Genomic DNA, 15,408 nt, shown 5'->3' on the forward strand with positions numbered 1-15,408 from the left:
TTGGGAAAAAATTCATTTTTTTTTTTTTTAGTGATTTATTTGGCATTTTAGTTAATTTAACCATTGAATATTGTCTTATTTGTAAAATATTGATGGAATTTGAAGTGCAGAGATTGTACATTGTAATAGTCCTAAAATGACACTAAAATGTAAAATAATGCTTAGGCAGACTTGTTGTAACGCAAGAGAGCACACACTATATATTATGATGAATACTTTAATTAACATTTTGTTGCATCTCCAGACCAGCACGTTGGCACAAAGCTAAGAAAGTACAACTCACTCCTGGCCAGACTGAGGTGAAGATCGACCTGCCTCTGCCCATTGTTGCCTCCAACCTAATGATCGAGTTTTCAGATTTCTACGAGAATTACCAGGCGTCCACTGAGACCCTGCAGTGCCCTCGCTGTAGCGCCTCTGTCCCAGCCAATCCCGGAGTCTGCGGCAACTGTGGGGAGAATGTCTACCAGTGCCACAAATGCAGGTTAGGAACTATATGCCATTTGTTTATAATGAGGATGAAGTCTTGCGGTAATGTAATAACTATTGTAATTTTAGATCAATCAACTATGATGAGAAAGATCCGTTCCTGTGCAACGCTTGTGGTTTCTGTAAATACGCTCGCTTTGACTTCATGCTCTATGCCAAACCCTGCTGCGCCGTGGACCCCATTGAAAACGAAGAGGACAGGAAGAAGGTACATCTTTATTATTATCGATTATATAAATAAAATAAAATGTGCTGTGCTTGCAATATAAATTGCCCAAATAATCTTTTCTGTTTATGTACTCTCTAGGCTGTAACAAACATCAACACTCTTTTGGACAAAGCGGACAGAGTTTACCACCAGCTCATGGGCCATAGACCTCAGCTGGAGAGCCTTCTGTCCAAGGTCAATGAAGCTGCACCAGAGAAACCACAGGTGGATTTAAGGACAAAAAAACGCCAGATTTTGTATAAAAAGCTTGTGTTTCTAAGCACTAGATTCTCCTTGCCTTTCCTAGGATGACACTGGTGCAGCAGCAGGTCTGGGTACGTCTTCAGCAAATGTCAACCGCTACATCCAGCAGCTTGCGCAGGAGTACAGTGGAGACTGCAAAACATCATTTGATGAACTCTCAAAGATTATACAGGTGAAATTCATAAAACAATCCAGGGACATCCATAAAAAAATGTTATGTTATTCAGTTCTGAATGATTTTGGCAGTACATGAATAAATGTTTCAAATTGTGATTTAAATTATGACTAGAAGTATTTGTGATTCAGATTTTTTCTTCAGTTATCCAGCCCTACTTGACCTACTTCATTTAAATCCAAAATTAAATACATCTCAAATCTATATTATTTGATGAATGCATATTGTGTACTTAGACAAACTTTATTGATCCACAAGGGAAATTGTGTGTAATATGTTTACCAAAACTAATATATTACATTTTGTTGCATTTACAGAAAGTCCTAGCGTCACGTAAAGAATTATTGGAGTACGACCTTCAGCAGCGAGAAGCAGCTACCAAATCATCCCGCAACAGCAGCAGTCACCAACCCACATTCACTGCGTCTCAGTACCGCGCCCTGTCCGTGCTGGGCTGCGGGCACACCTCCTCTACTAAATGTTATGGATGTGCTTCTGCCGTCACCGGGCACTGCATCACTCTGCTCAGGGCCCTGGCCACTAACCCTGCCCTCAGGCAGATACTGGTACTGCAGGGATTGATCAGGGAACTATTTGAGTACAATCTGAGGAGAGGGACTGCAGCCATGAGGGAGGAGGTCCGGCAACTCATCTGCCTACTCACAAGGTACTGTTACTTTGGTTTTTATAAATTTTGTGCATATCTTTGTGAAAAGGGAATTGGTATCCTAAAAAATGTATATATTTTGTTTTTTGTGTGATTTTATATATATATATATATATATATATATATATATATATATATATATATATATATATATATATATATATATATATATATATATATATATATATATATATATATATATATATATATATATAAAATTTATTATTATTAAGTGGTTGTAGCTGTGTTGAGTTGCTTTATACCTGAATATTACACTCTGTAATTGGACAACCAGAGTTAAATTTAATTTAAAGAATTTCAGTTGCAACAATATTTATTTCAATAGAGTAAGTGCCCCCCCTTCCTTATCATCTAGTTGTGAATTCCAGCATATGGTTTTAGTGATCCCCATTTCGACCTCTGTTTTTCCCAATGGGTTAAAATCCTGATATTTGTGTTTACAGAGATCACCCAGAAGCCACTCAACAGATGAACGACCTCATCATTGCAAAAGTTTCTGCTGCCCTCAAAGGTCACTGGGCGAATCCTGACCTGGTAAGTTGCACTATTGTGGCACCAATAGCAATTAAATTTATGTAATCATCACTTCAGTATTCCTTATTGACATGTATTTGCCTTTTTTGTTACAGGTCAGTAATCTTCAGTACGAGATGCTATTGCTGACAGACTCTATCTCCAAAGAGGGAGGATGTTGGGAGCTGCGGCTGCGCTGTGGTAAGTCCATCAATGACATTTTATGGAATACAGTTTATCATACACAAAAAGTTATCAAGTGCAAGCAGTAACCTCTTTTTTGTACCAGCTCTGAGCCTATTCCTGATGTCTGTCAACATAAAGACTCCTGTTGTGGTGGAGAACATCACTTTAATGTGTTTGAGGATTCTCCAGAAGCTTATCAAGCCACCCGCTCCAACCAGCAAGAAGAACAAGGTACAAAAAACCCTGAATTACTTTGACTCATATCACAAACATCGCAGTTTTATCAACAAAATAATCTTTTTTTTTTTTTTAGGATGCTGCTGTAGAGTCCCTCACCACCATCAGACCGTACAGTAATGAGATCCATGCCCAGGCCCAACTCTGGCTCAAGAAGGACCCCAAAGCATCATATGAGGCTTGGAAGAAGTGTCTCCCAGCAAGATGTGAGCACCATCATGACAGTCATATAATATACATCAAATACTGTCAAATGTTTTAAGAATTTAATGATCTATTGTTTTACAGGCCAAGAGAACTTGCCCAAGCCGCAGAATAAAGCAGAGTTGAGGAGGCAGTACTTGTTGGAGAAATATGCCTGGAAATGGAAGCAGTTTATGAGATCCAGAAAAGGAGATGGTCTGTTCCCACGACTGCTCAAACTTAGCCACAACAACTGGCTTCGACAGGTGAATATCGAGGACTATTTTGTCCTTTTTTTGGTCTTGTCTTCACCGATATTGTGTTTGTTTCAGGTTTTGTTTACTCCAGCCACTCAAGCAGCTCGACAAGCTGCCTGCACCATTGTAGAAGCCCTGACCACCATCCCCAGTCGCAAACAGCAAGTCCTAGACCTCCTCACTAGGTATGCACAAAGATAAAACTAATATAATAAAGTTAAATATATAAATATAATAGTTTGGCAATGCCCTGTGCACTGTATTGTATAATGTTTGAATGAATTTGTGTGTCCCTGTAGTTACCTGGATGAGCTGAGTGTGGCAGGAGAGTGTGCAGTGGAGTACCTGGGTCTGTATCAGAAGCTAATCAAACCCACTCATTGGAAAGTTTACCTCGCCGCTCGAGGAGTCCTGCCCTACATCGGCAACCTCATCACTAAGGTAATTACAACCTGACCTTCTGTTTGCTAGTAGTTTATGGGAATTAACCTTTGGAACACATTTGAATTTAATTTACATGTATTATCAGGAGCCAAGGAGACAAACTTGTACTTTTGTGTATGAAAAAGATTGTACCACTTAACGTGAAATGCATTCCTATTATGTTATTGTAAAACGTTTCCCTTGAATTTATCATAGATTATATTAACATTCAAATGTCCAACATGTACTTCCTGCACTATTAAAACTATCTTTTATTTTAGGAAATTGCAAATCTTCTGGCCCTGGAAGAAGCCACTCTGAGCACAGACCTGCAGCAAGGCTATGCACTCAAAAGCCTTACTGGTAAATACAGTCCTCTTTTATCACAATGAAATCTTTAAGTTCTGTGATATTAAATCCTGTTTTGTTCTGTCATATTGCAGGCTTGCTCTCCTCTTTTGTGGAGGTGGAGTCCATAAAGCGTCACTTTAAGAGCCGGCTGGTGGGCACCGTGCTCAACGGTTACCTGTGTCTGAGGAAACTGGTGGTGCAGAGGACCAAGCTGATCGACGAGACTCAGGACATGCTGCTGGAGATGCTCGAAGACATGACCACAGGTATGTTAACACATTTATATAATATTTTTGATATAGCCTAAATCAGTGGTAGATATTGAGCTAAAATGCTTTTTCTCATATGTCTAGGTACGGAGTCTGAAACCAAAGCGTTCATGGCAGTGTGCATTGAAACCGCAAAGAGGTACAATCTGGATGACTACAGGACTCCAGTCTTTATATTTGAAAGGCTGTGCAGCATCATTTACCCTGTAAGTTTCTAAAAAAAAAAAAAAAGTAAACATTGGTTTAAACAGTGGTAGTATTGTTCTTGTAAGATTAATAATAGTTAATAGTAATAATAGTAAATTACTGAGTAGGTTTGGCAATCTTCAAGTCCTCCTATTGAAGATTGTATTATCATATGAACATTCTTACCTCTTGCCTCTCTGATTTCCAGGAGGAGAATGAGGTGACCGAGTTCTTTGTGACTTTGGAGAAGGACCCTCAGCAGGAGGACTTCCTTCAGGGCCGGATGCCTGGGAACCCCTACAGCAGCAATGAGCCTGGGATCGGACCCCTGATGAGGGACATCAAGAATAAGATCTGCCAGGACTGTGACCTGGTGGCTCTGCTGGAGGACGACAGTGGCATGGAGGTATGGCTGCCATTTTCAGTTGTACTGTTCAGGACTGAATTTTTTATTTGACCAAACTTGATCTCATATTTTTGAACCTTTTTTAGCTTTTAGTGAATAACAAAATCATCAGTTTGGATCTGTCAGTGGCTGAAGTCTACAAGAAAGTGTGGTGCCCTACAAATGAGGTTTGTATTTCTCAAACAATGTTATTTTAATTTAATCCCAAATTAATGCGTTTAATAATTATTATATTTTCTTTCTTCAGGGTGAGCCCATGAGAATAATCTACAGGATGAGAGGGTTGCTGGGAGATGCTACAGAGGAGTTCATTGAATCCCTAGATTCCACCACAGGTTAGTTTGAGAAATACACAGTTGTGATTCAGGAAAGAGGGGTTATTCCCAGGTTATTTTCATGTTATAGCCAATATACAAGGTAAAACGATTTTCTTCCTAGATGAGGAAGAGGACGATGAGGAGGTGTACAAAATGGCTGGAGTGATGGCTCAGTGTGGAGGACTGGAGTGTATGCTCAACAGATTGTCAGGAATCAAGGACTTCAAACAAGGGAGACACCTGCTCACCGTAAGACAGCAGCACATAATGCTTGACTTTTTGTTTTCGGTCCATCTAACTGGAATGGGTTATAAATATACTGTTACTTTCTTCAATTGTAGGTCCTGTTGAAGTTATTTAGTTACTGCGTAAAAGTGAAGATCAACCGACAGCAACTTGTGAAACCAGAAATGAACACACTTAATGTCATGTTGGGCACCCTCAACCTGGTATGTGATAGTGTTTTCCAATGTAAGGAAATGTGTTTATAATAAAATATATATTAGAATTTGACAATCTCGTTTGTTGCAGGCATTAGTGGCTGAGCAGGAGAGTAAAGACAGCGGAGGAGCGTCCATAGCTGAACAGGTCTTGAGCATTATGGAGATCATTCTGGATGAAGCCAATGCAGAGATTTCAGAGGACAAGGTACTGACAACAATGAAGACAATTTTGAAACATCTACAAAAGGTTTTTCTTATGTCAACGCATCATTGTTGTTGTGCATTTGTTTTTGTTTTAGGGTAACCTGCTGCTGACGGGAGACAAAGACCAGTTGGTGATGTTGTTAGATCAGATCAATACTCTCTTCGTTCGCTCCAACCCCAGTGTTTTACAAGGCCTCCTGAGAATCATCCCCTACTTGTCCTTCGGAGAGTTGGAGAAGATGAGGATCCTGGTGGAGCGCTTCAAACCCTGCTGCAGTTTTGACAAGTACACATTCTTATACTCTCCTCATACTTAAAATTACAGGCAAAAAACATGAAACCATAAATTATCCATGATTTTGGTGACACTAACTAGATTTTGTGTTGATTTCCAGGTATGACGAGGAGCACAGTGCAGATGAAAAGGTGTTTTTAGACTGTTTCTGTAAAATTGCAGCAGGAATCAAAAACAATAGCAATGGGCACCAACTCAAAGACCTGATACTCCAGAAGGGAATCACTCAGAGCGCACTGGACTACATGAAGAAACATATCCCCAATGCGAAAAAGTATGGTTACTATTTCCTACTTTTCACAGTTAACTAATCATTAAACTTTTTCCCCTCTTGTTTTAGTCTTGATGCTGATGTATGGAAGAAGTTCCTCTCTCGACCAGCGCTGCCTTTCATTCTTAGACTTCTGCGTGGTTTAGCAACACAACATCCTCCAACACAGGTGCTTAGGGCTGTCTTTTAATCCTTAATGCGGCTTTGAACTTAGACATATACTATAATGTAATAATTTTTTTTGTTTTGATTTATAGTCATACAGTAGTTGATAGAACTACTAATGTTTAAAAGATTACTCAAGAAAATGTTTGTTTTTTTTACGATCCACCTTTGTTTTTACTAACATAATTTACTCAATATTCAAACAATTGAAATGCATGCATGCTTTAAAAAAAGTAGAGAAATTGATAAATGTACTGACAATATATTCAGAAATTGTGTAACCAGGAAGGACTTCCCTCTACAGGTTTTGATAGGGACAGATTCCATCACAAACCTACATAAACTGGAGCAGGTTTCCAGTGACGAGGGCATCGGGACTCTGGCAGAGAACCTTCTGGAGGCTCTGAGGGAACACAGTGACGTGAACCTGAAGATTGATGCTGCTCGGAGGGAGACCAGAGCCGAGAAGAAACGAATGGCCATGGCAATGAGGCAGAAGGCACTGGGCACATTGGGCATGACGGTATGGGCACTGTTAATAAATACAAAGAAGAGAAGAATGTTTTATATTTATAGCTTTTTGGTATTTTTTCTTTTTTAACTTATTAAAATGCATAAGTAAAGAAAGGAGTAAGGTTCTTGAACATAGACCAGGCAGCTTAAGCAAATTGCTTTCCACTGCAGGGTCATTTAATACACAAAAAAAGACTATTTGTGCTTGTTTTGAACAATTTTAGTCTATTATACTTTTTTGTATAATCATAGTTTTGGAGTTCTGAGAAAGCCAAATATTTTCTAGGGCTGTACTTGATTTAAACCCCTGATATGTTTCTGGTTGTGGCATTATTAAAAACATCTGTTTAAATCATTAAAGTTTACAGATTATAGTTTAATCTGGAAAATTTGTGTTGTTTTTTCCTGTGCTCTCAGACCAATGAAAAGGGGCAGGTGGTGACCAAGACGTCACTGTTGAAGCAAATGGAGGAGTTGATCGAGGAGCCGGGCCTGACCTGCTGCATCTGTAGAGAGGGATATAAGTTTCAGGTAAAAAGTTATCAGAGCTCTAGAAAAAAGAAAAAACAATTATGTAGATTGAAATTGGAATATAAAATGTGCATGTGTTTTGCAGCCAACCAAAGTGCTGGGTATTTACACGTTCACAAAACGAGTGAATCTGGAGGAGTTTGAGAACAAGCCTCGTAAGCAGCAGGGCTACAGCACTGTGTCGCACTTTAACATAGTCCACTACGACTGTCATTTAGCTGCTGTCAGGTACACAGCAATAACATTATTTTTATTCTTGTGAAATTATATCTTTAACTATATGTGTAATATTTGGTTTGGTTCAGACTGGCTCGAGGTCGGGAGGAGTGGGAGAGTGCTGCTCTACAGAATGCCAGTACCAAGTGCAATGGACTACTTCCTGTTTGGGGGCCACATGTGCCAGAATCGGCTTTTGCTACCTGTTTAGCGAGGTAACTAAAACATTTTGGAACAATTGTACCTCCATAGGTTTTAATGTGTAAATTTTGGTTTGTTCACTGGTAAATAAAAATATTTATGTTTTACACATACAAATATCTTTTTAAGCTTATAACTTTGTAATTTTACAAGTACAAATCTGAAAAATTACGCTTTCACAAGTTTTGAGACATTTGTTGCGCTGAGATTTCTCAAAACGATTTGTAAGTGCAACGGCTGATTTAAGCCTGAAGACAGCAGGGGGCGGGGCTAGAGGGACCAAGGTTGCTGTATGGCAACATCTAAACTGGTTGCTATACAGTAAAGGAGTAGTTGACCCAAATTCAGACAGTACGTCACCTTCATGTGATATTATGATTTGCAACATTTTAATAAGTTGTAAACCAAGGTAAATTGTGAAGATAAAGCTAGTGTGGCTACAAAAATGTTAAGACGTTTTTCAGAAAACGACATGTTGGCATTAGTTAGTGCCTTATGCTAGCAGACTCCCTGACTTTTTCCTGCTAGTGTAGAATTATGAGTGGTTACAAATATTAGATGTTACATTTTTAGCAACAACGCCACTCCAGTTAACCTGGAGAAAGACACTTATTACAGAACAGGGTAGGCTCCACATAATGTAGCATTGGGTTTAATTTACAATGTGAAGACATAAAATGTTTCAGTTAACTTCATGCCGTCTGGGTAGAATACAATAAATTAGAGCAGTACATGAATTAATTAGTTCTTGGACCCGTCCCCTTGCCCAGGCAGTCCGTGATCTGCAAATTATACACACCCAGCGAATCAGGGACTGCGTTTTTGGAAATAGTTCATAAAACAAAAGACAAAACGGTACACACACCCACATCAGTGCTATAGCTCCACTGCTGTAGGCAAAGCAACCACAAATCACCTGAAACATACAAGAGAGAGTGAAAACTGGAAGCGCAATGTTTAATGTTTGTAACCACTCATAATGCCACACTAGCCTTATTAGCAGAAATAAGCCTCGGAGAAGTCCGCTAGTGCTAACTAATGGTAACATCTAATTTTCTGAAAAACTTGTTAAAGCCAGTGTGGCTACAAAAGTGTTATCTAAGCAATTTACCTTGGTATACAACTTATTAAAAAGGTTAATAATGCACATCATAATATCACATAAAGGTCATGTACTTTCTGAATTCGGGTTAGTTAACTTTTGCCACTGCAACCCCCGGTGCCTTCAGGTTCAAATCAGCAGTTGCGCTTACAAATCCTTTTGAGATAAACTTGGTGCAACAAATGTCTCAAAACTGGCAAAAGCGTAATTTTCAGATTTGTAATTGAAAAATTACAAAATTGTAAGCGTAAAACAAATTTTTTGTTTTACGCTTACAACTTTGTAATTTTTCAAGTGAAAAACTTTTTTCTTCAAACTTTTTGGAACATTGTACCTTCTTAAAACCAAATAAAAGATTAGCAAATGTAACAAAATGGTAACAAACTGACAAAATGGTAACAAATTTGTAGTGTTACTGTGTCCATTCATTTCATAATCAACTTTCTGATGGCAAAAAAGTTTAGGGCTTTACATTTTTTACTTTAAGCAGTTACTTAAAAAAGCTACTGAAGTAGTTGTCTTATCTAGCCACAATTATAATAGTACAAAAAATAATGGCTTGCATTGTTGTAAAATAAGTCAGGATTAGGACTATGTCTAAAATTTAACTAGCCAAAGTGGAAAGCAGGAATGTCTTGGCAAATCAAAATGAAACATAATTTAGAGGTTATATAAGTAACTGTTTGTTTTTTTAAGTTGTGTCATAGAAATAAAATAGCCACTTTTACATTCAAAGATGGCAATTTCTTTCCCATCTTCTAATCTAATTCTAATTTCCCTGTTGCCATGTTGTTCCAGGCACAACACATATCTGCAGGAGTGCACAGGGCAGCGCGAGCCCACGTACCAGCTGAACATCCACGACACCAAACTGCTGTTTCTGCGCTTCGCCACAGAGCAGTCCTTCAGCGTGGACACGGGAGGAGGAGGGAGAGAGAGCAACATCCACCTCATCCCCTATATCATCCACACTGTCCTCTATGTGCTCAACACGTAAGGAGACACCACTAACGGGAACGATGTGTGTTCAGAGTTAGGCTCAGCATAGCATAGTGAATGAAATGCTGTTATTAAACTTTTCTCCTGTAAGCATAACCCAGAGACGAGATTAGTCCAATGAATAAGCAACAAAAAAAAGAATGTGTTAAAGGTATGACATATAGCCCGCACTCTCAAACTGATTTAACAGTGTCTTAATGTGCATATAAAAACAGTCACATTTTGCTCATTCTCAGAATCTTGTACATGGACAGGTCTCATGAAAGCTCACTCCACGAGCTGCAGAGGCGGGATTAACACTGACCAATGATTGGTTTATCTAGTGAATATTCAGGTCTGAGAAAGTCCTTTTTGGGTTTATTTCCAACTGATTTTAACTGTACGAGCTGGCAACCTAAATGAGAAAATTATCTAAGAATTATCTTTCGAATTGGACATTGAAATGTTGTTAAACTTTTCCCCATAAAAACAGGACATACCCTCCAGCTAATTGGATAATCTTTAAAACCAAACACACAGACACAGACTGGTCATGTCATGTAAATTTGAAATATATTTTTACACACCCTACTTTTAACATTTCTTTGCCTGCCCTAGGTGAGCCTGATAAATTAGATTTAGCAATAGTAAAAATGTTTTTGTGTTTTGTTGTGAACTGTATCCTGTCTTTCCCCCCCAGCACAAGGGCTACCTCCCGGGAGGAGAAGAACCTGCAGAGTTTCCTGGAGCAGCCATGTGAGAAGTGGGTGGAAAGCTCGTATGAGGTGGAGGGCCCGCACTACTACACTATTCTGGGCATGCACATTCAGCCGCCTGAGCGCTGGAGGACCACACGCCTCTACTTTCTCAGGCGCTTGCTGCTCACTGCACACGCACGCAAAGTCTCCGCTGCCACCACCAACAAGTGAGACAGAAGGCTTTTCAGATTCAGCCCTTTCAATGGGCGTATTGTACAATAGATATAATAGTTCAAACTATTGTTATGTTAGTAAAGATTTCTTTAGTAGTGAATCGGAATCAGTTGTCAGTGAACACAATCCTTAAGCTAGGAATGTGCAATAACAAGGAATAACGCTAGTAATAAAATGGTAACTTATAAAATATGGTCAAATAAAGGCATGCATGAAATGAGTATTAGAATAAATGAACAAAATATAAATATATAAAGTACAGACAAAACATTAACAATTAGCTGTGCAAAGTATATTGGCAAAAACTTGGAGATTTCTTAAAAGCAATTTAGTAGTTTTTGTGCTTTTGTCAAATTTTATATTATTGAAATAACTATTGGAAAAAAACACCATTTTAATTTCAATTTCCATTCTTGTCTTTTTCTTCCAGACTCACAGACAAAGCACCAAAGGAATATGCAGTTTACCGCTCCCCACTTCTCTTCTGGGGGCTGGTGGATCTGGTCTATGACATGTTCAGGGTAAGCACCTTAGCCCAACATTTTTTCTTCATTCTTCTGAACCTTCTCTAACTCCATCTCCTGTTCTTTGTTATATTTGTGCTATAGAAGGTGCCTACCAGTACCACAGAGGGCGGTTGGTCCTTCTCGCTGGCAGAGTACGTGCGGCACAATGACATGCCCATCTATGAGGCATCCGAGAGGGTCCTCCGAGCCTTCCAGGACGAACTCATGCCCGCTGAGAGCCTGGCGGAGTTCTTCGATGTCGTAGGTTAGTGCAGGATTGTAGATACAAAACATCAATAAATGCTTGCAAATAAATAATTGCAGAGTTTTGGGGGCAGCTAGTTTTTGTGGTAGTTGCAATGAATGTGTTAAGAAGTGTAGAACCATGCATGCAGCTAAAGACGCTTTATCTGATTTTTATCATCTTTAAAATTAACAGGACTTCACATTTTTAACTGTTTGCAGTGGTCCAAAGAGCTGCTTACAATATATAAAATGTTGCTCAAATAGAGCATAGGTTTATTTTTTGCATATTTTCAGTTTATTTGGTCAAACAATTTTCAAAATAGTCATATTGTAGTGAGTATGTCTATTATCTGTACTGTTACAATAAAGCAATGCTTTTACAATTGCTTGCTTTTTAATTAAGATATTTTAAACAGTTTTGCTTAATGTAAATCTACTGCAAGTATTCTATATGGCACTGTATAAGCTCTTTATGTTAATGTTTCTTTATGTAGTAACTAATGCAGATTATTTGTACGTTTTTCAGGTCTACTCTCTGAAATCCCAGACCCGGACTCGTTCCTACAAGATGTGTTGAACTCTGTGCCCTAACCCTACTCCTCTTTCTTTCCCTCCGAAAACGACTAGCCCAAAATTACTGAATTAAAACCAGGACTCACTCAAACCATAAACAAAAGTATGTTTATTTTCTTTACGCACTGCTAGGTTTCCTTAACACCAAGCATCTACTCACCTCCCTCTCCTACCACAAAACATCTTTAACAAAAAAATAACAATACAGAACATTTGCAGGAATCATTTTAATTGCGGTTGTTCTCCCTCTTAATATTTGGGTGCAATATTTAAACTCTGAGTGGCATTTGGTTTTATCTTTTTGTTTGGGTTGACGCTTTTAAACCAGTTAGGAGCAGGTTTCAGTGGTTATGTCTGTATTCTTTACAACTATTGTTGGTTTATGTAACTGGAATTAAAATTTTTCTTTTTGATGTTTTTATTGACTTTACCAGAGCAACAAAGGAAAAAGCAGTGAATTCAAATGCCCAAATAAACACCAACTCATTTTGAAATAAGTTCTTAAAATCATAATAAGTTGTCATGTTATATCTTAAACACATTTCTGCCTTTACTTATGTGTTTGTGACTATAGTTTCTTTGATTTTTTTTTTTTTTTTTTTTTTTTGGTTTGTTTGTTTTACCCCAAAACAGCATCTGGAAATGTGAAGCTAAGCCGAATGCATGGAGTGTGGAGTTGATGCAGATTTCTTCTCAGTTTCTTTCCCGCTGCTAAAACTGTTTTTGTCAAACTGTTGCTGAATGTCTGCTTCTGGAAACTTTAGCCGAGAATTAATAAAGCCCTAATTATTCTATCTGAACCTGGAAATATTGTCTCTTCATTTGATTTCAAACACAAACCCAGAATACAAATGTATTACTGCTCGTGTTGGAACTGTTCACTTGTATATACCCAGGCTGGACTGGGAGAAAAAATCGGCCCTGGACTTTTTGATCTGGACCGGCCCCCTGATTGTGGTAATTCAGAAAAAAAAAAGACATTTTATTATTTAATCGGCTAAACTTACTAATGGTCCTCCAGCTTTTACCAAGTGCGTATTTTTTCAGAGGCGCAGAGGTGAAACTCGGATCATAGGCTGGGCCGGGACATGCAAAACCCTCAAGACTCACCTGGTCTGAGCCGGACTTTCAAACCGCCTTTGGCTAGTTTTCATAACAATTATGTTAAAAATTCAATAAAACATAAAACCAGAGGGTGAAAAGACAAGGCTCCGTGGCGAGGGTGGTCTCTTTACACGGCCCGGCTTTTCCTGAGAGGCGTATGAAAAGTCCAAATGATACCAAAGTTTTGCATGCAAAAGGCCACCAGAGGGCAGTGTGAATCTTCAGATGACATGAAGTTTTATCAACAAGATAATAGAACATTTTAAGAGCTTGTAATATGAGCAAACAAATATAGGGTCTATCCAATGTATTTACTTCTTAAGGCACATTCAGTCATTACATATATTTCTGTTTTTGTTTGTATTGTGAGTTTAATGTCTCTTATTCTGAAAATTCTCTATTAAAAAAAGAAAAAAAATAAAGTCAAGAAATTGCAAACGGTTGTGTACAGAAAAGGTAATTCGCAGAATCAATGGTCATATATAAACAAAACTACAAAAACATTGGAAAACATATTCACCAAAATATCTTGCATCCTGCACTTACTGAGGAAAATAAATTATTAGGCATTACACTCCAAAAATATGTTGAGTTTCCATTTTTCTCGAGGACATTACATTGACATTAATTTCTTGATGTTTAACCTACCTTAAACATAGTCAGTCTATAATATTCACCTAGTTTGACCCTCATCTGACCTTAAAATAATTGAAATCATGTTGTTGATCTAATTTGTGCACATAAGGAATTGTGTCCATACAGATTTTAGTTTAAACAGTGTGATAAATAACACATAACAACACTTAGTCAGGTAAATATTAGCCTAAACTGTGTTTATTAAATTGCTTTGTGATACTAGATCAATAAATAAGCTGTATTTGTGTGTAAGAAAATATTAATCATAAAAAAATAAAGTGAAGTATGAACATAATAAGATGTAACTGAATAATGGAATATTTCTGAGGAGCACCTACACTTTCAAATGAGCTTTTAATCAATAATATGAGAAATGGTAGTAGAATCAGTAGTAATAGTTACTTTCAACTTCTAATTGAATTGAACTTTTATTGTTTATTGTTGTATATAATGACTATAAGTGCTTACGTGGTAGTGTTGTTCTTCATATCCATATCCAGTTAAATTTCTTTAAACAAGCTTTATCACTGACCATTTCTCACACACTTTGACCAATCAGGACTCATTATTTCAATCCACCAATCACAGTGCACCGTTCTGACAATCACCTTTGTCATTCACAGACAACAATGACAGGGTGTAAAAAACAGGAGGGAGGGGCCAGTCCTAAGAAAGGCTTGGTTCAGATCCTGGTACAGATCCTTGTTCTGATTCGGAGGGGTGAGTGCATGTGGTGAAATGCGGTGGGAACATGCACCAAAAACATCTGCTTCAGAAATAACAGATTCAGTGTTGCAGACACTGTCAAAGATACTGACCCCAGCTTTAAGTTCTCATGAATTGAGATACATACATTGGAGGTGACCAATGTGATTTTCAAATATTCCTATTTAGTAAACTGAAGTTTTATAAGATTTATTTATTTTACTGCATTTGAATGATTTTATCAGTCTACTGGTAACATTACTGATCATGCTGTTCATGCTTTTGCAAAGTTACAGATTGGGTCTTTATTTAAAACAAAAAAAAGGGAAAAAATGCATTTTTTTTATGTTATAGTCATCTTACATAAAATGTACGCATTAGTTCAGGCCTAAAGTGTACTTTTTATTATAAAAAACTAACATAGGCCTATAAATAAATAAAACATTTATTTGAATAGTTTAGGCCAACTTACTTGGTGTAACTTGGTATATCACTGTTCATATTTCATATTTTAATGCATCCCTATCATAGTATTCCTTTACATTGCACCACATAACTTCCATTGTTATTATCCCCGAACTTGACCCAACCACTGACCAACTTTTTTCCCACTGGCCTGGCTCCTCACCTCTGTT

General features: G+C 37.9%; 1 protein-coding gene across 4 annotated transcripts in view; it reads left to right on the forward strand.

Moving 5' to 3' along the window:
- ubr4 (ubiquitin protein ligase E3 component n-recognin 4) overlaps positions 1 to 13,128 on the forward strand; it is a 52,167-nt gene extending 39,039 nt beyond the window's left edge. For all 4 annotated transcript variants that reach the window (XM_055223096.1, XM_055223094.1, XM_055223095.1 and 1 more), the window contains 33 exons: positions 245 to 484; positions 559 to 697; positions 797 to 922; positions 1,005 to 1,133; positions 1,454 to 1,803; positions 2,268 to 2,358; positions 2,454 to 2,538; positions 2,627 to 2,754; positions 2,837 to 2,966; positions 3,049 to 3,209; positions 3,276 to 3,385; positions 3,500 to 3,641; positions 3,905 to 3,986; positions 4,067 to 4,240; positions 4,328 to 4,449; positions 4,638 to 4,835; positions 4,922 to 5,002; positions 5,083 to 5,170; positions 5,274 to 5,401; positions 5,494 to 5,601; positions 5,684 to 5,800; positions 5,895 to 6,085; positions 6,195 to 6,368; positions 6,435 to 6,534; positions 6,835 to 7,053; positions 7,461 to 7,574; positions 7,660 to 7,802; positions 7,880 to 8,005; positions 9,892 to 10,086; positions 10,772 to 10,996; positions 11,434 to 11,524; positions 11,612 to 11,774; positions 12,282 to 13,128. In XM_055223096.1, the coding sequence (XP_055079071.1) occupies positions 245 to 484; positions 559 to 697; positions 797 to 922; positions 1,005 to 1,133; positions 1,454 to 1,803; positions 2,268 to 2,358; positions 2,454 to 2,538; positions 2,627 to 2,754; positions 2,837 to 2,966; positions 3,049 to 3,209; positions 3,276 to 3,385; positions 3,500 to 3,641; positions 3,905 to 3,986; positions 4,067 to 4,240; positions 4,328 to 4,449; positions 4,638 to 4,835; positions 4,922 to 5,002; positions 5,083 to 5,170; positions 5,274 to 5,401; positions 5,494 to 5,601; positions 5,684 to 5,800; positions 5,895 to 6,085; positions 6,195 to 6,368; positions 6,435 to 6,534; positions 6,835 to 7,053; positions 7,461 to 7,574; positions 7,660 to 7,802; positions 7,880 to 8,005; positions 9,892 to 10,086; positions 10,772 to 10,996; positions 11,434 to 11,524; positions 11,612 to 11,774; positions 12,282 to 12,346 (4,735 nt within the window). In that variant the 3' untranslated portion in view covers positions 12,347 to 13,128. The remainder of the gene's footprint in view (positions 1 to 244; positions 485 to 558; positions 698 to 796; positions 923 to 1,004; positions 1,134 to 1,453; positions 1,804 to 2,267; positions 2,359 to 2,453; positions 2,539 to 2,626; positions 2,755 to 2,836; positions 2,967 to 3,048; positions 3,210 to 3,275; positions 3,386 to 3,499; positions 3,642 to 3,904; positions 3,987 to 4,066; positions 4,241 to 4,327; positions 4,450 to 4,637; positions 4,836 to 4,921; positions 5,003 to 5,082; positions 5,171 to 5,273; positions 5,402 to 5,493; positions 5,602 to 5,683; positions 5,801 to 5,894; positions 6,086 to 6,194; positions 6,369 to 6,434; positions 6,535 to 6,834; positions 7,054 to 7,460; positions 7,575 to 7,659; positions 7,803 to 7,879; positions 8,006 to 9,891; positions 10,087 to 10,771; positions 10,997 to 11,433; positions 11,525 to 11,611; positions 11,775 to 12,281) is intronic.
- The last annotated feature ends 2,280 nt before the right edge of the window (positions 13,129 to 15,408 follow it).

This window comes from Periophthalmus magnuspinnatus, chromosome 7, assembly GCF_009829125.3.
Source record: "Periophthalmus magnuspinnatus isolate fPerMag1 chromosome 7, fPerMag1.2.pri, whole genome shotgun sequence".
Classification (NCBI taxonomy): Eukaryota; Metazoa; Chordata; class Actinopteri; order Gobiiformes; family Gobiidae; genus Periophthalmus; species Periophthalmus magnuspinnatus.